This window comes from Chiloscyllium plagiosum, unplaced genomic scaffold, assembly GCF_037043375.1.
Source record: "Chiloscyllium plagiosum isolate Xiang-an unplaced genomic scaffold, Cpla_swu_hap1 HiC_scaffold_9, whole genome shotgun sequence".
NCBI lineage: Eukaryota > Metazoa > Chordata > Chondrichthyes > Orectolobiformes > Hemiscylliidae > Chiloscyllium > Chiloscyllium plagiosum.
This window is the reverse complement of record NW_028270147.1, coordinates 27,416,454-27,441,353: the sequence shown is the minus strand read 5'-3', so window position 1 is coordinate 27,441,353 and position 24,900 is coordinate 27,416,454. Positions and strand designations below refer to the sequence as shown.

The window sequence follows — 24,900 nt, the reverse complement described above, 5'->3', positions numbered from 1 at the left end:
ATAGAGTTGATAGCCAGAGACCTTTTCCCTGGGCAGAAATTGTTAACACATGGGGTCATATTTTAAGCTGTTTGGTGGAAAGTATAGAGGGGATGTCAGAGGCGGGTTCTTTACGCAGAGAGTTGAGAGAGCATGGAATGCATTGCCAGCAGCAGTTGTGGAAGTGAGGTCATTGGGGATATTTAAAAGACTGCTGGACATGCATATGGTCACAGAAATTTGAGGGTTCGTACATTAGGTTTGCCTTACATGAGGATCAATGATCGGCACAACATCGTGGGCTGAAGGACCTGTTCTGTGCTGTACTGTTCTATGTTCCATATACTAGGTCAGGCAGCATCCGAGGAGCAGGAAAATCGACGTTTCGGGCAAAATCCCTTCATCAGGAATGGCTAGAACTTGGAGGGCTTAGTAAGAGGAGCAGATTTAAGACTGGTGAAGGAATTCTTCCTCAACTCAAAGGGTTGTGAATTGTGGGATTCCCTGCCTAGTTAAGCAATTGAGGCTACATCGTTGAATGTTTATAAGGCAAAGGTAGGTAGATGTTTGAACAGTAAATGAATCAAGGATTATGGTGAGCAGGCAGGTAAGTAGAGCTCAGTCTGCAAAAAGATCAGCCATGATCTTATTGCATTGCGGAGCAGGCTCAATGGGTCAGATGGCCTATTCCTGCTTCTATTTCTTATGTTCTTATGCACTCATGTGATTGAGTGCGGCATTCATAACAATTCTTCAGGCAAGGAAATTTCCCGTGTATACAAATGCAAATAATACTTACCCAAAGTGAGTTAGCTGATCTCAACCATAACTGGGATATTAAAAGGTTATAGCACTCTTAGGCTAAGGAGTATCATCAATAACAAAAAATGGCCAGGCTTGTCTCCCCACCAATTGCTGTCCTCACCCTCCTTCTATAAATGAGGGCAATCCAAGTCAATGACTTGGTTGACTTCCAGCATCCATTTCGTTTTATAGTTCTCCCCGCCCCTAGTATTGCAGCTCACACCTTTCTGAAGAGATATTCTGAGGGAAAAAAGGATGCTTTGAGTATAATTGCCTTGTGCTTACATTAAGTTGGTCTCCAGTTTCAATTCGAGCAGGCAATCCTCTATCCTGATATTTCCCTTTGGCCACATCACAAGTAAAATGCCACAAGGCTCGATCTAAAAGCCAGGCTGGTTTCAGATGAGGGGAGTTTAAGATGTTGTAGGAACATTCTGGGTGTTTCTTCAGCCAGCCACTGTTGGCAGCTAGTGAGCAAATGAGAAGAAAAAGTTAGAAGCAAACATTCACTATCCCTTATAAAACATAGTTGTATAAAGGTAGACATCAGCTAGGCCTTCATTCATAATGCACTAACTCTGCTATGTTCTATTTCAGAGCAAAATATTGCAAAACCTTTGTAAAATTAAATGAGATACACCAATTACAAATAACAATTTAACCATAACCTGTTCTCCATACTTGAGATATTTCAACCTATTTCATTAAATCTTCTTGGAATATTTTGAGCCCACATTTATTTTCCTTTGTATTTAGCTCACTAAAATTACAGAAAGGAATGAATTGCTGCCATGAATGCCAAAATTAGGATGATTAGTTTTGTTTTACAGAACCTTCACAATCCAATAGCTTCTTTGTGAAAAAAAAGCAAATGGGTTGATATCTATTCTGTTTTCTGATAGCTGATAATGATAACCTCAGACTCTTCTACAGGGGAATTTTCACAGGAGGTGCACAGTTAATGCAGGACTTAGAAACTTTATGTCAATAAATGCATTAGTTGTAGAAAGAGAGGAATATTTGAATATAGGACAGACACTTCCCTGCAAATATAGAGTAGCTCAGTTGGTTGGATGACTAGTTTACGATGCAGATTGATGCCAAACATTATGGGCTATTTTGTTTTGCACTGATTACTCTTTAGGACATGAAAAGAATACCAAGGTAAAGGAGAACAAAATGTATGAGAGTGTGTTGATTAATATCTACTCTGATCAATAGAAGCTTGCCATGGAGAATGCACTAGTTAAATAAGAACTAACAGGTTAACTACCAAGCTTTGTTTATATCTAAACCAGATAGATTAAATTGACTTGGCCATAACACTGTCCTGAGCAACGCCCCAGGTAATGGCTACAGTCTGTTTTGTTAAGTGTGAACAGCGCTAAATATGTAAATGCGCTGGCTGGCTACAGAGTTCAAGGTCCTCTATCTTAATATATGTAGCTTCCACGATATCAAACCTACATGGCAAGCCCAACTGAATTTTAAACTGGTTGTTAAGTGTAATTCTTAGCACGTTCAGAAATATTCAGATGTTGGATCACATCCTGTGTCAGACTCTGTTTTGACAGTGGTGCATTTTTCATAGCAATGCCTCTACGAACCACAGTTCACTCTCCAACCTATCAGGGTGCTTCTCAAACACTATAAAAGGTTGGCTCCCATTTACACTGGTATATTCACAAATAGGAGTTAGAGAGATATCTATAGCCATTCCACCCATCATGTCTGCACCAGTCAAAAACAACCACGTAACTGTTCTAAACTAATTTTCCAGCAGTTGGCCCAAAGCCTTGTATGCGTTTGCATATATAATTACTTATAGAGTCATACAGCACAGGAGGAGACCCTTCAGTCCACCTTCTTCAATGTTACAAGGTTTTCTGCCTCTACCACCCTTGCAAGTGAGTCCCAGGTTTCCAGCATCATCTGGGAGAAAAAAAGTTTCCTCACATCTGCTCTAATTCTTCTGACCCTTCCCTTAAGTTTATGCCCACGATGAACCCAAGGCAAAAATGCATCAATCTTTTGTTACCCAGTAATACTTAAGCATATTAGAAACAATAATATAAATCTGCTAACAGATTGAACTAAAAAGCCAGTAACTCTTGGTACTGTGCATTAATGTTACATAACCCTTATCTTAAAGGTTACTATATACGATTAATATATTAAGTGAAGAATAAGACTCCTCAAAATATCAAACTACAAATGCTTCCTATAGAGTTCAAAGTTAAAAATAACAACACCAGGTTACAATCCAACAGGTTTATTTGGTAGCACTAGCTTTCACAGAACTGCTTCTTCATCAGGTAATTATGGACTAGAACGAAGAATAATATTTCAGTTGAAAATAAACTGCCTAATTGCACAACTAACTTAATTCTTCATCGCGTAGCCAGTTCTAACTTGACATTTCAAAGGCAGTGTCAAATGCTCAGCACCCTGACCTTTACAAAAATAAATAAGGCTCGTCATCACGAATGTTGAGTCTCAAACATCACCCAGTATACACTGCTGCTAATCAGTAATTACTCTTTAAATAGATGACATTCCACCTTTGACATTTTTAAACCCTCTCCTGCACATGGCTATTTCAAATCAGATTATGAAAATACAAGGTTCAAGAGCGCCTTTAGTACACTTATGATGAATTGGTTTTGAATGTTTCACTAGTTTTAAAGAATTCAGAAAATAGTGACGTTACGACCACTCACCCTAAATTAACTCAGCAACCAGTCTCAAGTGTATAATGTTGTTTATCATTTTTGATTGAATGCATCTTAATCAAAAGCAGCAACCTCTTGGACTGACAGTATAAACAGACTAAATCAGTTAATTTAATTAAGTTGCAGATATTAAGCAGCTTTAACAGGATTTAGTGGAAATTTGTAAGTGGGTATACTTGTGCAACACATTAAAGTAACAAAACAATTGGATAGAATCACAAAACAGTTGATAAAAAGATTTCCAAGATAAACCGGTTGAAGAAGCAACTGTTTATTTATTTATTGCTCAAGCTACGTGATTTCCACACTGACTCAGTAGCAGAATTTTTACCTTTAGTTGGAAGATTATGGTTTCAAGCCCCAGTCCAAAACTTGAGCACATTGTATTTTCACATGTACTCACTCTTCAATGGACAGACATAATTCCAAGAAGCTGCTTGAGATCTTCGAGGAGAAAGTGAGGACTGCAGATTCTGGAGATCAGAGCTGAAAATGTGTTGCTGGAAAAGCGCAGCAGGTCAGGCAGCATCCAAGGAACAGGAGAATCGACGTTTCGGGCATAAGCCCTTCCTGAAGAAGGGCTTATGCCCGAAACGTCGATTCTCCTGTTTCTTGGATGCTGCCTGACCTGCTGCGCTTTTCCAACAACACATTTTCAGCTGCTGGAGATCTTGCCAAGTGAAAATTGTCAACCATGTTTCTAATCTTGCTCCTAATTGATATATTTGTTATATTCATATGTCTCCTTCATTAAAACAATAGAACTTCCCAAGACAATTTATGCCTAATGTTGTCCTAAAGTTATGAAATAAACAAATAAATGCAAGTCTTACTTTCAGACTGTATACGCTATCAAATGAAGGTGTGAAGGCAATACAATGAACTACAAACTTTGGATTTTTGCAGTGCAACTTTATTCTAGATCTAATAACCAGAACTAGTACAAAAAAAAACTCTTCACAATTAATTTTGAAATATCTAAATTGTAAATACAATGAGACTTAAATTTTTATTTAGGGAAAAGATTTGTTTACGCCCCAAAAATTATAAAAAGGTTTCCAATAATAGCTTCAAATAGTAGGTTTTTAAATCCAGGATTTGAGTATCGTTGAAAAAAAAAGTATTTGTCAAGTTCTTTTATCCTGCACTCATCAGAACAATGTCTTGAGCAATCAACCTTTCCGGTTAAAACTTTAAACAAAGCTTGGCAGCTGTCAGTTATCAATAACTAGTGCATTCACCATGGCAACACCTCGACCTATCACTTACCAACCAATCAACACTCTCCTCTCTCAGCATAAATGTTGTTTAACTTTTAAATTTCTTGCTGAATTTGCATAATCAGCTCAAGATAAAAATCTTTGACAAAACAAGTCTTATTTCAGCAATATTGTTAGTTTCTATGGATCAGACGTACAGATGATGCTTTAAAGTATAAGAAGATAGAATGACATCAAGTGACAACTTTTTCCAATAACCATAGATGTACAATACAAAAAAATTAAATGTTTAAATCTGAAATAAAAACAAAGTATTGGAGAAACTCAGCAGGTCTGGCAGCATCTATAGAGATAGAAACAGAGTTATTATTTCAAGTCCAGTATGACTCTTCATCGGAACTGTCAATTCTCAGTTCCTTTATCTGGCTTAAGGCCATAAGACACAGGAGCAGAAATTAGGCTATTCCGTCCATTGGATCAGTTCTGCTATTCGATCATGGCTGATAGGTTTTTCAACCCCATTTTTCCACTTTCTCCCCTTAATCTTTGATCCCCTTGGCAATCAAGAACTTAACTATCTCTGGTTAACCATGATTAATAATTTAGAAATGCAAATTATAACTCAGTCCTCTTGCAAAATAATAAATCAGTGCTGATGATATCCCGCTTTACCTTAGTGCTATTTTCTCAAAATGCTCCACTGTTACTAAATTACCACTTCCTCTAACATTCAGTATTGCATGAGCAGAAATGTCCTCCAATTAAATAATGGGAAGACTGCAACCAATCCTTTCAGTCCTTGCATCAGACTCCATTCCCTAGCTAATAATTCCTTCTCTTTTTCCCAAGCAAAAGTCAGAGATGGAATCAGTCTGTCACAACTTTGGGTGTCCAAATTTGATTCCAAGGTGAGCTTGTGACTTCATCTTCAAGCCAACACTAACCCTGGCAATTCCACCAATCTGCCCCATCTCAGCTCATCTGCCGCTGAAAACCCATTTATGCATGTTATTTTCAGACTTCACCATTCCCTCAACCTGACACAAGTGTGGCTATCATAATAATATTGGAAATTCTCCTTAATTTAGTACCTGTATGGTTGTAGACCACATCTGTTATGCAGAGCATGTTCCACTCCTTTTTCAACTTCTCGACTAACCTCGCAACATCATTCCAAGTGTGAATTTTTTCAGGCCGAGAAAAATCAGGGTTTAGTTCCAACTGGTCTGCTAAGGAATAGCATGATCTGGACATTCCAAGAGTTTGTAATGGAGTAAAGTGTATCATATTATAGCCTATTAAAAAGAACAAATAGAAGTTATTGCTTATTTCTGTTCAAATAAATTAATGCAGGACTTCAGCCAGTAATATAATTTTATAACTAAGAACAAAGAGAACTAAGAAAATTTACAGCCCAGGAACAGGCCCTCCTGCCCCCCCCCCCAGCCTGAGCCGATCAAAATGTACTGTCTAAGCCGGTCGGTTAATTCCTAAGCATCTGTATCCCTCTACTCCCCACCCACTCATGCATTTATCCAGACACATCTTAAATGAATCTACCATGCCTGACTCTACCATCTCTGCTAGCAACACGTTCCAAACGCCCATCACCCGCTGTGTGAAGTGCTTGCTGCGTGTATCCCCCTTAAACTTTGCACCTCTCACCTTGAAAGCGTGACCTCTCGTTATTGAATTCTTCACCCTGGGAACAAGTTAAAACTATAGCCAAAATTTAATAATGAGCAAAGTTTTCCAATTTGCAAATTTGGTTGTCCCCAGATAAATAGTTTGCACTTGTATAGCTTTATAATCTTTGGCACCAAAGGATGATCCAAAATGCTTCATAATCTTATTGTCAACATTGCCTGAAAGAGTAGCTAAACTTATCTCAACAGACAAATAAAGCAGTTATTTAACATCATGAAGATGAGACTTTTTTTTCCCCAATAGTATTGTTAAGGATGAATGCTAACTGTGTTTTATGAAACAAGTGGCATTGCATCATTTATTCCTATTACACCTAATAAGCAGATGTTCTCCAAAAAGATGTCCTTGCTCTCAAACTTTATGCTGTATTAGTTCAGATTATATGCTGTAGCGCATCTCAAATAGAGTTTCTGATTCAGAGCCAAAGTTCCCTGAACTGAATGAAACTAATTCTTCAAATGACTTAATAAAACTTAACTGTGTATTCTAATTGATTTCATAATTGTGGTGTGCATTTGTATGTAGAAGGCTGAGGAGTTAGAGTAAAGGTCAATTATTTTGCTGCTCGTCGGATGCTGCCTGAATTGCTGTGCTCTTCCAGCACCACTGATCCAGATACTGTATATCTGACCCAACTAGCAGAAAGCAAGTTAAAATGTCCTTGCTAATTTTAATTGCTCCACCATTGGTGGTGATGCCTTTAACTGTCTAGGCATGAAGCTCTGGAATATCCTCGCTACATTTCTCTGTCTCACTTTCCTCTAAGCCATTCTTAAAACCTGATTCTGACAAAGCTCTTGATGATTATGTCTAATGTTATGTGGCTCTGTGTTATAATCTGTTTTATGACATTCTTATAAAATGTCTTGGGATGTTTTATTACATTAATGATGCTTTATAAACATTAAGTTGTTGCGGTCCGACATGGAAACTTTATTTGGAAGCAAGCTGCCAAAGCTGTACACTTTGAGCCTACACATTTCAAACAACATAAATAAACTGGCAAGATAAATGCGGGCGAGGACTAGTTGTGTAAATAGCTGACCTTGCTTAGCTATATGGAAAGCAGCTTGTTCAGAGAAACAAAACTATTTTGAGATAACAATACAGATGTGAATACACATAACTGAAGGTGGCTGAACAATTTAAAAAATAAATATATGCCTTCTCAAAACTTAAGAGGGCTCCCAGAACAACTGGAAACACAATTTGTGGACTGCCACAAGATAAATTCTAATTAGTCAGCAAATTAAATGCGGCATGGTTCCTCAGTGGTTAGCACTGCTGCCTCACAGCACCAGGGACCCAGATTCGAGTTCAGTTTGCGCGACAGTCTGTGTGGAGTTTGAATATTCTCCTCATGCCTGCGCAGAATTCCACCAGGCAGTCCGGTTTCCTCCCACAGTCCAAAGATGTGCAGGTTAGGTGGATTGGTCATGCTAAATTGCATAGTGTCCAGGGATGTGCAGGCTAGGTGAATTAGCCATGGTAAACGTAGGGTTACAGGGATAGGGTGGGTGGGGAGGGCTGGGTCTGGATGGGATGCTCTTCGGAGGAGACCTGATGAGCCAAATGGCCTATAGTCTGCATTGTAGGGATTTTGTGAAAATAGGTTGCATCAATGCTCAATGTAATGTCATGTCATAATGTAGAGATTAACAATATGGTTATCAGATAATGTACACATAACCTTGCCGATTAAACTTACTTGACCCAGGATTTCACAATAGTTATTGTTGCAGCACCAACCTTTTTATTGTGATAGTATTAATGGTAATCACGTTTAAAAATGAAGCCATTTCTAATTGTTGTAGCTTGAATTTCATATGATCAACATCTCACAGCTTAGTAATATCCTGTTCATGCAAGCATTTTAGGGTTGTTTTCATATGCATGCTCTCGGATTAGCTTGACTCCAGCACTTTAGATATGTTTTTTTTAATAAACTCCTTTTTCATGCCAACAATGTTTGTAGGTCATGTTGGAGAGAGAGTTTTCATCTTGAGCACCCAACATCCATATTTTATCTAAAATCTAGCACCCACAATTGTTTGAATTCTATAAAAATAACTGCCAATTGTACTTTTCAGAATATTGTACTCTCAAAGGAAAGGACACTCTCGATACAATGGAAGCATTTTTACAGGAAAGAAATGTTAGCCAAAAGGAATCAGTTCTATGTATTACCTGGAATGAGCCAGATTGTTTAAATTAACTAAGAAACAACTCTGCTTACGTAAATGTGAGGCCTGGATCATACTCAAAGCAAATGCAGTGCCTTTCCGTTAAGGCAGAGTCAACAATCCTTTCAAATTTCAATTATTCTTCCTTTGTTCTAACCTTATAACATTAACTTACAAGGTATCAAGAGTTCACGCGACATGAAACTTTCAATAGGTATAAAACAAAGTGAAACAGGATCATAAGTAAGTGCTAATAAATGGAGCTAGGTTAGAAATTCATGTTATTTGCTTTGGAAGGTAACGATAGGTAATGATTTATTTTCTTTAGAAGCATTTCAGTTAATATATTGAATTGCACAGTTGAAGGTTACCAGACAGTATGCAGCAACATTCTTGGGAAATAGAAATGTATTGAGTGGATGAACCATTGATCCCAACTGCAAAGAAAGCTCAACAATTGCCAATTCACCCTGCAGACTCCCTGCCTCTATTCCTGATGAAGGGCTTTTGCCCGAAACGTCGATTCACCTGCTCCTTGGATGCTGCCTGACCTGCTGTGCTTTTCTAGCACCACTCTAATCTAGACTCTGGTTTCCAGCATCTGCTGTGCTTGTTTTAACCTTCTAAATTCTGCTAGTCCGATTAGATATTTATGCCAACAACCCCAGTATCACGTATATAGCTTCTGAAATTAAGAACTGTTGACAATGCAAACTTGTCATTTGTATTTTTATGAAAATGCATCATCTTGTTTCATATCTAAACCAGTTATATTTATCCTTCAGGCGTAAGAATGAAATTGCTTCAGTAGCTTTGATCGAGGCACAGGGAAGGTTTCTGTTACTGTAGCTACCATATTTAGAGTCTGTCTTTTGTCATTCTATGAGTGAAATTTTCCCAAGCCTGAATGACATTGACAAGTTACTTGGGGAAATATTCTAAGAAAGGAAAAATGAGATTCTTGACTTCGAAAGGAAAAAAGTCCAATTTTGTGCGTAATGTTTTATCAGTGACTGGCAATTAGTGTATTTGCATGCATTAACACTTTTATTGTCCAATGTCAATTCATTTATATGCAGCTTGGATTTGCCCAGGGAAGTGGAGGGAGCCTAGATAGAAGCTATTCCAGACATGACAGTTATCTAGCAGTTGTAGCTCATTTTTTCTCTTCTTCAAGTATCCATCTTGGCCAACAGTCCTGAACACCTCAGAGCACACTCCATGGACAGCAACTGCCTGCATTCTCCATCCACAAGGGGTGGCATCAGAAAAGCACCAGCCTCACTACATTAACAACTACATTATTGTGGGACTGGAGTCACATGTAGGCAGGACCAGATACAGATGACAGATGTCTCTCCCTAAATGACATTAGGTGAACCAGATGTGTTTTCCTGAATCAGCAATGGTTTCATGATCATTCAACTCTTATTACCAGATTATTGAATTTAAATTTCACCATCTGCCATAGTTGGATTCAAACCCAGGTTCCCAGAATATTATCCAGGTCTCTGGATGAATAGTCTAGTGATAATACCACTAGGACATTGCTTTTCTTCTCTCACAGAAAGGAGACGACACAGAAGCTAGGAGCAGGAATAGACCATTTGGCCCTTTGAGCCTCTTTTGCCACTAAATGCTCTACTTCAGGATATCTCTGCAGGAGTTCCTCAGTGAAGGGCCCCAAGCACAAGCCTAATCAGCTGCTTCAAAAATAATCTTCCCTCCATGTTAAGGTCAGAATTGTGGTTATTTGCCAATGATTGCACAACATTTCAATGATTGTACAATGATTGCACCATTCATGAAGTTTCAGACACCGAAGCAGTCCACGTACAAACGCAGCATGATCGGGACAATATTCAGAAAGTGGTAAGTAACATTTGTGCTGCATAAATATCAAGCAATGGCCATCTCCAATATGAGACAGAGAATCTAAGCTCTGTCATTTGACATTCAATGGCATCATCATCATCACAGAATCTTGTATTAATAACCCACTTTCACCCTGCATCTTTGTGTTCAAGGGATCAAAACAACTCTCTCTCTCATTCTTGAAAGACATCCAACGCTTTGGCCCTAAGTGCTTTCAGTAGGAGAGAGTACCACAGGGTCATCACTCTTGGATGAAGACATTTCTTTTCATCTCAGTCTTAAATGGCTGACCTTGTATCCTTAGACTGCGACCTGTGGACCTCGTGATCATTGGGAAATCCTTTTTACCCTGTCAAGTCCTGTTTGAATGTTTATCCTGTCATTATTCCAAGCTCTAGTGGATAATGTCCTAACCGATACAGTTTCTCTTCATATGTCAGTCCTGGCAGAGACTGAGTCCAGTCTCCAATCCAATAGAATATGAGCCAGTTAATGCAATAGGTGAATGTTGCATGACCTAGTGTACTGGGAAATTATAGAGAGGCAATGCATATCTCAAATTATAATAAGTGGCATAGTGTATATGAAATGGAAACTGAAGCTCCCCCAGAAAATAATGACTACAATATGATAACTTTGACTTGGTGTGCACAAAAGACAAAAGCCAGATATTCAAAGAAATCAAGACATATAAAGCAAATGGAAAGCAAAATAAAGAAGCAAATCAATTTGAGGTGAAACATAGATTGCTTCTATAAGTCCCCAAAAGAGAAAGGTGACAGCCTTCTGGAGATAACATGTCACAGGCGCAAAGATGAATCAAAAAACTTGCCAGGAGTCTAAAATAATATTCAAAGGAATAAAACTATAATAACTCTTAGTTATTCAAGAGAAAGGTAAAAACTACAATAGATGTTATTTGAGTTAAAGGAAAAGATTAAAATAGTAGTTAATATGCTGAATGATTTATGCTTTCAAGTATTAACCAGGATAGACGTAACAAACCTTCAAAAACAGCAAATGCTTAATAAAATGACCAATTAAATGGAGGTCAGAGAATAAATGCATAGGGACAGGAGTCACATATTACTAAACGCTGAAGCACAAATGAAGACATTGGATTTAGAAGCTCACTGAATTGTTAAATCAGAAAATTCTAGGGTTCAGGCCATTAACCACTGCTATCCAACAAAGCTTACATTTTCCTCCTCTTTCTGTCAGCCAATTTCTTATCTACATCCAAGTTTTTATCCAAGATTAAACAGTACCTTTTGTGGAACATTGCCAAATGTTCTTTGGATGTTCAGGTGCACAAGTCTTTTTACAAGCTCCTTCCTTAAAAAAGTGCTGAGATGATTGGGTAAGCGGGATGTCCCTTTTCAGAGCTCATTGTGATTCCAGTTGTACAGATAATCAAATGGTCAATTTAAATTATCACAGCATATGATTTTTTGATAAATAACTGTTAGCACCTCAAAATTACACCTATGCTGAACCCTAATACGCAAAATGGTCGAGTAATCTATTAGATTATTGATACTAATGATAACATAAACCATAGGAGCAGAAGTAGACTATTCAAGCAAGAGATCATAGCTGATCTGATAATCCTGAACTCCACCTTTCTGCCTTTTCCCTGGAACCCTTGATTCCTTTACTAGCTATTTTGGTCTTGAACATTCTTAACAATCTAGCCTTGACAGCCTTCAGAATTCACTACTCTCCCAGAGATGAAATACCTCCTTATTCACATTAGGTCGTGGAATACAATGATGACCTATATCTCCTAAGGTGATATGGCATGCGTAAAACGCATACTATAAAGTGATTATATTTGTTATAACATCAAAACAAATATTCCAAGAACAGCATGAGTGCGCACCTTATTCCTGACAAATGGGGTCTAATTTGTTGTATTGGCTGATATTTTTAGTTACTGATTAAGGACTATATTCTGGAGAGAACCATGCACTTGAACTTCAGCACTCAGCATACAGCCAACTGCAAACACAAAGTTACATCTGAAGTGCAGATATCCAAGATTAACTATCACTTCTCTCAGTATAATGTCAAGGAATTGATTATTTATTTGTTCATAGAGTGTTTCAATCACTGTCTATTTCTCATTGCTCTGGAGAAGGTGCTGGTGGACAACTGCATGTGGTATAGTCATACATCTCAAAAGAAAGTTCCAAGATGATGAGCAGGAGAAGAAGTAACAACAATTTTAGATCAGATTCAGATCACTTACACTGTGGAAACAGGCCCTTCGGCCCAACAAGTCCACACCGACCCGCCGAAGCACAACCTACCCAGACCCATTCCCCTCCACCTAACACTACGGGCAATTTAGCATGGCCAATTCACCTTACCTGCACATTTTTGGACTGTGGGAGGAAACCGGAGCACCCGGAGGAAACCCACGCAGGCACGGGGACAATGTGCAAACTCCACACAGTCAGTCGCCTGAGGCGCGAATTGAACCCGGGTCTCTGGCGCTGTGAGGCAGCAGTGCTAAGCACTGTGCCACCCACTACAATCGCCAATCCTGCCATGGCACTGCAAACATGGCTGGCTGGCCCACCTCAGCCCTTCACACGGTCAGAGAGACTTGGCCCTTGACTTTTCATTAGGCAGTTGTTGTAGGTTTAGAAAATGCTATCAAAGAAGCATTGATGAATCGCTGCAGTGTATCTTACAGATGGTATACACAGCTGCTTTTGTGCACTGGCACCTCAGGGTGATTAAGATAGTTGGTGGAGTAACAATCCAGTCTACTTTTTAAGAAAATTCCCCAGCATAATATCAAGCCTCTCATTCAGGATGTGGACAATATTCCATCATAAAACATGACACAAAGATAGATGGGGGTCAGGTACTGTTGAGAAAGTGGCAACGCTGCAGAAAGAATCAGGCTAGGAGATGGAGCAAAAAACATGACAGATGGAATACAATGTGGGAAAGTACAAACATTATGCACTTTGAATTTAAGAGACTGGAACATGGAATTCCTAACACTTTAAAGCAGCGTTCCTCCACAAATCAGAGCAAGTGAGCACTGCATGCTGGAGATCAGAGTCAAGAGTGTACTGCTGGAAAAGCACAGTAGGCCAGGCAGCACCCAAGGAGCAGGAGTATCGATTTTTTGGGCATAATGTCTTCATCAAGAATGAGGCTTGTGGGCCGGGAGGCTGAGAGGTAAATGGGAAGGAGGTGGGGCTGGAGGGAAGGTAGCAGGAATGTAGATGAAGGTGGGGGTGAAAGTGATAGGTTGAAGAGGAGGGTGGAGTGGATAGGTGGGAAGGAAGATGGACAGGTCAAGAGGGCGGTGCCAAGTTGGAAGCTTGAAAATGGGTTAAGGTGGTGGGAGGGGCAATGGTCCCTATCCCACAAGCCTCATTCCTGATGAAGGGTTTATGACCGAAATGTCGATTCTCCTGCTCCTTGGATGCTGCCTGACCTTAAAAATGTGTTGCTGGAAAAGCACAGCAGGTCAGGCAGCATCAAAGGAGTAGGAGAATTGACGTTTCGGGCATAAGCCCTTCTTCAGGAATGAGGAGGGTGTGCCAAGCAGGCTAAGATAAAAGGTAGGGAGGAGGACTTGGGGGAGGGGCATTGGGAATACGATAGGTGAAAGGAGGTTAAGGTGAGGGTGATAGGCCGGAGAGGGGGTGGGGGCGGAGAGGTCGGGAAGAAGATTGCAGGTCAAGAAGGCGGTGCTGAGTCTGAGGGTTGGGACTGAGAAAAGGTGGGGGGGGAGGGGAAATTAGGAACCTGGAGAAATCCGCATTCATCCCTTGTGGTTGGAGGGTTCCTAGGCGGAAGGTGAGGCGCTCTTCCTCCGGGCGTCATGTTGCCATGGTCTGGCGATGGAGGAGGCCAAGGACCTGCATGTCCTTGGCGGAATGGGAAGGGGAGTTAAAGTGTTCAGCCACGGGGCGGTTGGGTTGGTTGGTGCGGGTGTCCCAGAGGTATTCTCTGAAACGTTCCGCAAGTAGGCAGCCTGTCTCCCCAATGTATAGGAGGCCACATCGGGTGCAGCGGATGCAGTAAATGATGTGTGTGGAGGTGCAGTTCTCAGACTCCTCCCTCCCCTTCCTAGACCCCCCCCATTTCTATCTTGGACTCGCACCAACCAACCCAACCGCCCCGTGGCTGAACACTTTAACTCCCCTTCCCACTCTGCCAAGGACATGCAGGTCCTTGGCCTCCTCCATCGCCAGACCATGGCAACACGACACCTGGAGGAAGAGCGCCTCATCTTCCGCCTAGGAACCCTCCAACCACAAGGGATGAATGCAGATTTCTCCAGCTTCCTCATTTCCCCTCCCCCCACCTTTTTTCAGTCACAACCCTCAGACTTAGACACAGATTGCCTTCTTGACCTGCAATCTTCTTCCCGACCTCTCCGCGCCCCACCCCCTCTCCGGCCTATCACCCTCACCTTAACCTCCTTCCACCTATCGTATTCCCAACGCCCCTCCTCCCTACCTTTTATCTTAGCCTGCTTGGCACACCCTCCTCATTCCTGAAGAAGGGCTTATGCCCGAAACGTCGATTCTCCTACTCCTTTGATGATGCCTGACCTGCTGCGCTTTTCCAGCAACACATTTTTAAACTCTGATCTCCAGCATCTACAGTCCTCACTTTCTCCTTGCTGCCTGACCTGCTGTGCTTTTCCAGTACCACTCTCTCCACTTCCTCCACAAATCCCAATTTCAACTGTTACAATTGCCTTTGTCCTTTGAAAGCATGTCGGATCATTTCAAAACTCTGACAAAAATTAATTATCGCAGAGTGAACTATTATTTTAAACACAAATGCAGAAATTACTATTTCATTTTCCCCTAACTTTAAACTTGAGTTAGCATTTGTCATTACTGAAAATGGATGGCACAGTGGTTAGCACTGCTGCCTCATGGCGCCAGAGACCCGGGTTCAATTCCTGCCTCAGGCAACTGTCTGTGTGGAGTTTGCACATTCTCCCCGTGTCTGCGTGGGTTCCCTCCGGGTGCTCCGGTTTCCTCCAACAGTCCAAAAATGTGCAGGTTAGGTGAATTGGCCATGCTAAATTGCCCTTAATGTTAGGTGAAGGGGTAAATGTAGGGGAATGGGTCTGGGTGGGTTGCTCCTCTTTGGAGGTTCGGTGTGGACTTGTTGGGCCAAAGGGTCTGTTTCCACACTAAGTAATCTAATCTAAACGTAATCTAATCTAAACGTAATCTAATCTAAAATCCTTGGTGAAGGTCTAAGATCAATCGTATAGGATACCAAAGAGGAAATAATGAGTAAAATTAAGGCATGGATTGCAGAAGGCAATGAAGATTGAAAGGCTATAAATTCCATTGAATGAGGAACAAGGGATATCTCATTTTTAAAAAAAAAAATGATTTTTTTTTTTAAGAAGTGAGAGATTTCAAGGGAAACCATGAGCAAATACAATGGTAGCTTTGGAGAACTGACAAAAAAAATTCAGGAAATCACTAATCACAACTGCATGGTGTCAATGGAAGCATATGAAGTGCATAGTGTCTGTGAAGGCATCTTAGAGCTTAATCAATAAAGGTATTTGGAGACACAGAGTCTGGAAGAAAGGTGAAAAAGAGAAGGGTGTGAAGACAGCACACACATTTAGGATCACTTGTTGAAAGGGAGAGGTTTCATCTTTGTATTCTATCTAGTTCAGAGAAACATTTGTAAACATGAAAACAAAACTGAAGTCAAATATGGTTTGGAGTCATTTATTGATATTGTAATGCATGCTATGTTCTGTTATCTTATTATTTATACAGATTAACCAAACTCAAGATGCTTGATATTTTTCACAATACTAAATGTTTATAATTGGCATATTTGTCAGTCCACATTACCTGAATGCCTAGCAACGTTCAACCGGGCCTCCCATTCATCCAACTGTCCCAAACATTTGGATAAGAAGGTCTGGGCACAAATGCAATCCAGTGGCAGGATTTGATTGTCATGTCCAACACGTAGAATAGGGTCCACAATTATAAACCCTGCACCAATCCTTTGATTATTTCTGAAAACAAGAAAATATGAAGTAAGACATTTCAGGTTTCCCTTAATTCTTATTATTACTTTTGATATATTCCACTGAAAGACAAATAAATTTGCATCTTTCCACTTTCATTTCACCACCCCACTTCTCTCATCATATATTCACCCTGCATATCATGCATTTGAAATATAATGGTAGTTCGCAAAAAAGGCTTTGGGCATTTGAAGAATAAGGATATATCAATGTATCACTACAATGCAGTTTCTTTACACAATTTATCAAAACTGTGCACTTTAACGTTACTTTATCATGGCTACCATTATATTAAAAACACATTTATTTTCTTTCCTCAGCATGCTCTGCAGCTCGGAATGAAATTCCCAGAATCTATAGCCTGCAAGTAGTGAGGGGTTCAGACCTCTCCCTCTGCAGGTTAAGCCAACTTTTCATGTCAAACTAGAAATAATAAAAATATGAAAAAGTGAGCTTAAAGGTCAGCCAAATGAATTTCCAGTTGGAATCCTCTTAGCTTAGGTTATCTCAGTTGAAAGATTCATGGAAGATACCATCAATTGTGGTATCATTCTTCTCCAAAGGGAATATTTGTAGAAAGGTGATCAAGAATTGATTTCATAGAAATTGACTTCAAATTGTAAAGCAAAAGATTGTACCAATTGCCAAATTATATACCTAACAATCTGTCAGTCAGAGTAAGTCTACAAAGAACAATATTAAGGAATGCAGTTGTGAAGATAGCCCGTCCAAAAGTAGAATAGTTGAAACTTTATTGCTGGAACAGCACAGCAGGTCAGGCAGCATCCAGGGAACAGGAGATTCGACGTTTCGGGCACAGGCCCTTCTTCAGGAATGAGCAGAGAGTCTACACTCTCTGCTCATTCCTGAAGAAGGGCCTGTGCCCGAAACGTCGAATCTCCTGTTCCCTGGATGCTGCCTGACCTGCTGTGCTGTTCCAGCAATAAAGTTTCAACTTTGATCTCCAGCATCTGCAGACCTCACTTTCTCCTCAAAAGTAGAATAGGTCAATGTTGGGAAAAGGTGAATCCAGTCATTTCAGGAAGTTACATTGCCTCTGGCATAAATGCATTTGTTGCCTCTCTATTTGATCCCTGCAGTATAGGTGCTGTAGGTACACTAATAGTGCTGTTAGGAAGGGAATTTCAACATTACAGTGAATGAATGGCAATATAGTTCTAAATCAGGATGGCAATGTGAAACGAAGGGGAATTTGCAGATGGCAATATTTCCACACTTTAACTCCACTGCCCTTCTATTTGGTAGAGGTCACAGATTTGGAATGTGCTGATGTAGGATCCTATATGTGTTATTACTATGTATCTTGTACATAGCACATAATGCTGCCACTATGCATTAGTAGTTTAAGGAGTAAATGTTTAAAATGGTGGAAGGGGTGCCAATCAAAGAGGTGGCTTATCCTAGTTGGTTCTGTTGGAGATTATTCTATATATGGTGATCAGACTTTGGTGGAGAGTTAAGGGGCGAGTTACTTGGGGTAGAATTTCCAGTCTCTGACTGCTCTTGAACCCACAGTATTTGTAGCTGGTCTAGTTGAGTTTCTATTCAATGGTGATTCCAATAATTTTGATGGTGGGGGATTCAGTAATGGTCCTTCCATAGAATGCAAGGGGAAATGATTAGATTGCCAGTTTTTAAAAGAGGCATCCATTTTGATAAATGCAGTAAGAACCTTCTACCTACTTTTTTTAAAAAAAATACTTGGGAAGGCAAAGGAAGGAATGGTAGAGTTGTTGGCAAAATAAAGTGCCTAAGTAAAAACTCATCCTAATAATTTGAAAAAAAAAATTTGGTGGGTGGTAAATTTGCTACCTAGTGTACAAAAGAATTTTTCAGACAGCAAAGATCCCCGTTTTGACATACTGAGGTAGATGAATTCCAACACCGTGGTGATCAATTTACTCTGAAAGATCTCTACAGCCCTTTGCTCAGCAACAGAAAAGAAACCCAGCTAGATCCTGCCAACTGGAGGAAGTACATCTCATCTTCCGCCCTTGGACCCTAAAACCACACAACATCAACACTGACTTCATTAGTTTCCATATCTCCCATCTCATCCCAGATCCAACCCTCCAACTCAGCACCACCCTCTTGACCTGATTTACCTGTCCACCTATTTGCTCCACTCCTCCCATTGACCTATCATAATCACCATCCACCTATCATCATCCAACCTACTGTCATTCTCGCCCCAACCCCCATTTACCAGCCCCCTTCCCCATCCACATTCCTGAGGAAGGGCTTATGCCTGAAACATTGACTCTCCCGCTCCTCATATGCTGCCTGACCTGCTGTGTTTTTTCCAGAGCCACACTTTGATTCTTCTTGCTGCTTTGTCATTCAACACATCTTGGAGGATATGCATGCTTCAGGATGTCAAGCAAAGACACTGCAGGTTCAATTGCACTGATTTCTAGTTAATTAGTCTGCAATCACTCACTGCTTATATTCCATATATGCACGTGGAGAGGTTTCCAGAAAGTGGCTGATGTTTTTTTTGAACCATAACCCAAAATGATTCAACATATTTGAGAGAAAATTGGAGAGGCAAAAGTAAAGTGAATTGTGGAAATATTTAAACAGAGTACCTTATCTCTTAAGATTAGGAAAGTTATCTTCGGTTAAGCTCACCTATTCCCATAATGAAACTGAAAGGATCCAGACAACTGCAAAGTAATCGCACAGTATTCATCAGAGTCATCGCCTTCTTTTTGATTCTGCCACTGCAATGTCTGAAAGTGATGACGGTCAAAACTTTCTGAAGCAACTGGGTAGTTGACGTGGACATTAACTTCCTTCCCCCGTAAAGATGGACCAAGGCGAAACTGCAATTCATATCCTGAAAACGAGAACAGAAAGAAAGCAAAAGCATTTTTAGTTGAAAGTGATATGTGACATTAGTTGAACGAGAATAGTTACATGGAAATGTACTGCAAATCACACCAATTGGCAAACAAACAATACTCAAAAAGTTTGCCCAGTTCAATTTCTGGTCAATGGTAACCCTAGTACTTTTGATAGTGGAGGGTTAAGCAATGGCTTTTCCACTAATAGCTAGGGGAGATTATTAGATTTTCTCTTGGTGAGGATGATCCTTCTGCACTTAGGTGTGTTTAGCAAAATAAGTACTGTTCTGAAAGTTTCAAAACAGAAGTACCCTATACCAGTAATTAAATTTTAGTTGTTGAACATCAACTGAGCAGACAACAGCTTTTCTTTATTCAAGGTAACAAAATAAATCCTCACTGGAAGAGAAATAAATTCAAAACTAAACAGCACATCTCAGCAAGCTTTATACAGTCAGGAAGGAGAGATCCCATTGAAGTGAGACACAGGCCAAATGACCACATAGTTTGGGGATTCTAGAGAAGAATGGGAATTTGGTACAGAGGGATGAGAGATACTTGCTGCTTGATTTTTTGACTCATATTTTGTAAGGTCTTTTAACAGGTTCAAAATGAAGCCCAATATCAGGGGTCCAGCCCAAAGCAAAGAGTGACATCACAAGAAAACTAAGTTCATTGGTTGGTATTGATGATAATTTAGAGTAGACAGGGTGAGACTCTGGAAAAAGCACAGCAGGTCAGGCAGCATCTGAGGAGCTGCTGTGCCACACTCTAAACACTCTGACTCTCCAGCATCTACAGTCCTCACTCTACCCTAGTTGCTGATAATTTAACTATTATAGGTTGCTTTCAGTTGAAAGGAAACAGGAGAAATATTTGCTGGTTACAATCCAAAAGACCTGTAGGAAAATTTAAAAAATTAAAAACTATTTAAACAAAATAGAAACGCAGTACGAGGTGATGGGTTGCATCTGCATGGTGTGGGAGATGACAATCCTCACTGTGGTTCATAATGACCATATCTGTAAGATGTACTGGTTGCTCTAGCTCAGAGTTAATGAGCTGGATTCTGAGCTACAAACACTGTGACACATCAGGGTGGAATAAGAATTATCTGATTGTTGTGTTTCAAGATGCAGGTAGATCAACTACCTCTAGTGGTCAGGGACAGGAAGATGTAACTGCATGCAAAACTGGGAGATGGATCAGAAAATAGTACTGAAGGAGCCTCAGCCCTTGAACTTGTCTAATATATTTGAGATTTTTGCTCTCTGTATGGATAAGTGTGGTGGCTGGAGGGAGGATGAACGAACTGACCATAGCTCTGTGGTGCAGGGAGCCATTCAGGAGGGAGGAAGAGGACAGAAACGTACTTGTTATCAGGAATATTTTAGATAGGGGAATAGACGCTACACTCTGGTCAGGATCAAGAGTCCCAAACGCTGTTTTGCTTGCCTGGTGTCCAAGTTCAGGATATCTCATCTGAGCTACAGAGGAACTTGGGAGTGGCAAGGGAAAAATGCAGTTGTCATGATCCACGTAGGTGCCAATAATATAAGTAGAAAAAGAGGAAAGAGGTTCTGCTGAGGGAAGATGAGTAGCTAGGAGCTAAATTAGAAAGCAGAACCAATGAAGGTAATAATTTCTGGATTACTAACTAAGCTACAAGCTAAATGGCACAGGGTCAACAAGATTAAAGAGGTAAACATGTGGGTCAAAGGTTGGTGTGGAAGAAATGGGTTCAAATTCATGGGACATTGGCATCAATACTGGGGAAGGAGGGAACTGTTCCAATGGGACAGGTTCTACCTAATCATGCTGGAGCCAGAGTCCTGGTGAAACATGTAAACTAGGCTGTAGATGGGGCTTTAAACTAACTAGTAGGTGTGAGGAAGTTGGGCAGGGGGGCGGGGTTTGCTCAGTCACATGGAATTGTTTTAAATCAAAGGTAAAGGATAAGGTAGGATTACAGGTTAGTGATGGGGTTGATCGCTATCATAAAATATGAAGGTCATATTGTACCAAGGAACCATAAAAATGGGAAGAAATTTGATGATAGAACAAACTGAAAGACTTAGTATCTTAATGCACAAAGCATTCAGAATAAGGTAGATGAGCAGACAGCACAAATCAAGGTAAAGAAACATGGTTTCATAGCCATTATGCAAATGTGGTTACAAGGAGATCAAAACTTAGAACTTAATATTCAGAGGTATGTGAACTTTCAGAGAGAGGATGGGGTAGCACTAGTAATAATAAATGAATTGAGGACACGTGAGAGATGAGCTAGGCTCAAATGATGCAGAGTCCATTTAGCAGAGGTTTAAAAAAACACAGCAAGGGAAAGAAGACATTAGTATCAGTGTACAGACCGCCAAAGACTAACCACTTTGTGGGAAAGGCTACTAATTAACAAATAATAGGAGCATGTAAAAAGAAAAGAGCAATAATTATAGGTGATTTTAAACTTCATGTTGACCACATTAATCAAATTTGGTTAGAGACAAAAAAACTGCAGATGCTGGAATCCAAAATAGACAGGTAGGAGGTTGGAAGAACACACTAAGCCAAGCAGCATCAGGAGGTGGAGAAGTCAATGTTTCAGGTGCAACCTTCTTCTGGACTGGCGATGGATATAAGGGAAGCTGCAAATAAAGGGGATGGGGAGGGAAAGGATACCCCTGACTATTAATTCATAGAGTGCATTAGTTTCTGAAAGCTTTATGCCAAGGAGCCAACCAGGGAGAAGCCTATCTTAGAACCAGTAATAGGTAATAAGGCAGGTTTAATAAGTTACCTTTGAGTAAGATTCCCTAGAGAAAGCGGTAATCATAACATGATGAATTTAATATTCAGTTGGAGAGTGGGAAACTTGTGTCTGAAACAACTATGTTCAACTTAAATAAAAAGAATCCAAATGAAATAAGCTTAGAGTTGATAAAGTGAACTGGGCAGATAGATTAGTAGGCAATGATGGACATTTAAAGAGGCAATTCATGACTCTCAACAAAAATACATCCCAGTAAAGAGGAAAGATTTTAAAAAATGATTAAACCAATCATGGCTAACCAAGTTAAGGGGAGTATTAAATTGAAAGAAACAGCGTATTCGGAGGCCAAAGTCAGCAATAATCCCAAAAACTGGGATAAATTCAGAATCCAGCAAAGGAGGATTGAAAAGATAATGAAGACAGAGAAAATAAATTGTAAGGGGAAACTGGTAAGAAAAATAACAACTGATAACAAGAGATTCTTTAAATATATAAAAATGATGAGAGAGGTCAAAGTGAACATAGGCTCTTTAAGAATAAATTGGGGACATGGTGTTGGGGAACAAGGAAATAGCAGAGGACTAAAAAAACAGATATTTTATTTCAGTCTTTATAGCGGAAGATATGTCAAACATTCCACGAATATTAAAGAATATGGGAGAGGAATTGCTAAACATTAGTGTAAGACAAACTAATGGGTCTAAAGGCAGATAAGTCCCCTGACCCTGATGGTTTCCATCCTCGGATCCTAAAAGAGGAAGCTACAGAGAAAGTGGATGCATTGGTTATAAATTTCCAAAAACAGTAGGAACCTGGAGAGGTACCAAAGGATTTCTGGAGTGACATGGTGGCACACTGCTGCCTTACAGCAACCTGGATGCAGGATTGATTCCAGCCTCGGATGACTGTGTGGAGTTTGCACGCTTTTCCACATCTGCATGGGTTTTCTCCGGGTGCTCCACTTTCCTTTCACAGTCCAAGGATGTGCAGTTAGGTGGACTGGCCATGCTAAATTGCCTCGCTGTGTCCAGAGATGTGCAGACTAAATGTATTAGTCATGATAAATGTAGAGTTAAGGGAATAGGATGGGATTCAGACACTTTTAATTTATTAGTTTTGACTCAGTGAACAACAAAGACACATTAACTGATGCTGTAGAGAGAAACAAAACGAGCAAGCACTTACAATGAACAATTATGTCAATATGGACTGAAGGGAGCAAAAGAACAGGCCAAGTCTAATGGAAATGTGAAAATAAAAAATCAATCTGGATCAGATATGGAATGAACTTGAACAAAGAATTGCTGGGACATGAAGACCATCAAAATTAACTCTGTGAAAACATTAGGCGTTTAAAATAACTATAGTGTTTCTTGAAGGGATCTGGAGCTGGGATTTAATGCATCTTAAGATATGTTTTGGTCTGACCAAGTCCATTGAAAATCCAAATATCACTTTCATACTTAACTAGCATTAAAACATTATCAACTGGAAATGCAAGAGTGCGGAAGATGAATCAATCTATCATTGTTGAAGTACAGCCGCAATATGTTCCAGAGGGGCATGATTCGCTAGAGGGCCATACCCAAGACATTCACTGCCAATCCTGAATCGCAATATTTTGAAGGGCTGAAATGTTCTCGGAGCGAATTCAAATTCAAGGAAATTCTGGTGGCTGAAAGCAAAGCTAACAACAAAGAATAAAGAGCAGCCGGGGAACTGAGCATTCCGGTGTTGCAATGACAGTAGATATTACAAAAATAGGGAAGAAGTAACATTATTAACAGCTTCAAATATGAAAAACATGATTTAAAGTTTGAGGCATCGGGGAACCAGGTAACAACAGGGCAACATAGAAAATCTGAACCTGCTGTAGCACATCATTCATGTAACTGCACACAAGAAGAGGGTGGCGTGGTGGTTCAGTGGTTAGCACTGCTGCCTCACAGCACCAGGGATTGTGTTCAATTCCAGCCTCGGGCGACTGTCTCTGTGGAGTTTGCACATTCTCCCCATGCCTGTAGTTTCCTCTGGGTGCTCCGGTTTCCTCCCACAATCCAAAGATGTGCAGGTCAGGCAGATTGGTCATGAGGAATTTCCCATAGTGATAGGTGCATTAGTCAGAGGGAAATGGGTCTGGGTGGGTTACTCTTCGAAGGGCTAGTGCGGACTTGTTGGGCCAAATGACCGGTTTCCACACTATAGGGAAACTAATCTAATCTAATAACCAGTACTTTACGCAAAGAGAATAGGAAAATAGACGCTAGCTGGGAGCAGCTTGGAGGTTAGCTTTCTAAGGTGGAAGTGTTGCAGCAGATGAGAAACTGGAAACTCAAATTAAAATGTCAAAATAGCAGAGAATGCAAACAGTTTAGTCCTGCCTTAGTAAGTGAATAGAAAAAAGGGATAAGAATTGTGATACTTGGTATTGATAGTGGCGAGGAAATGTTATTGGCTGTACAGAATTGCTACAGTCAGTGTTTCACTGCATTAAATTGTGCCTGAGTCAAGAATGTACTGATAATTGAATTTTGACAACAAAAAGCAATGGAGGAAATGGGAAGCATACCTTCATTTATTCAAAAGTCGATCTTATGTCTATAGAATATAATGGAAGAATAGGAAGATGTCAAGGTTTGGGAAATGGTTCAAATATGGGATGAGAGAAAAACTTTTGTTGGAGCTCATGTAGCTACAATCAGATCAGTAAA

At 40.1% G+C, this 24,900-nt stretch overlaps 1 protein-coding gene across 2 annotated transcripts in view; it reads right to left on the bottom strand.

Moving 5' to 3' along the window:
* Positions 1-24,900, bottom strand: part of LOC122554223 (glycogen debranching enzyme-like) — a 100,402-nt gene that overhangs the window by 69,816 nt on the left and 5,686 nt on the right. For both annotated transcript variants that reach the window (XM_043698893.2, XM_087990501.1), the window contains exons 3-6: positions 19,205-19,412; positions 16,371-16,540; positions 5,827-6,030; positions 1,069-1,250 (exon numbers count right to left, since the gene is read on the bottom strand). In XM_043698893.2, coding sequence (XP_043554828.1) covers positions 1,069-1,250; positions 5,827-6,030; positions 16,371-16,540; positions 19,205-19,412 — 764 coding nt within the window. The remainder of the gene's footprint in view (positions 1-1,068; positions 1,251-5,826; positions 6,031-16,370; positions 16,541-19,204; positions 19,413-24,900) is intronic.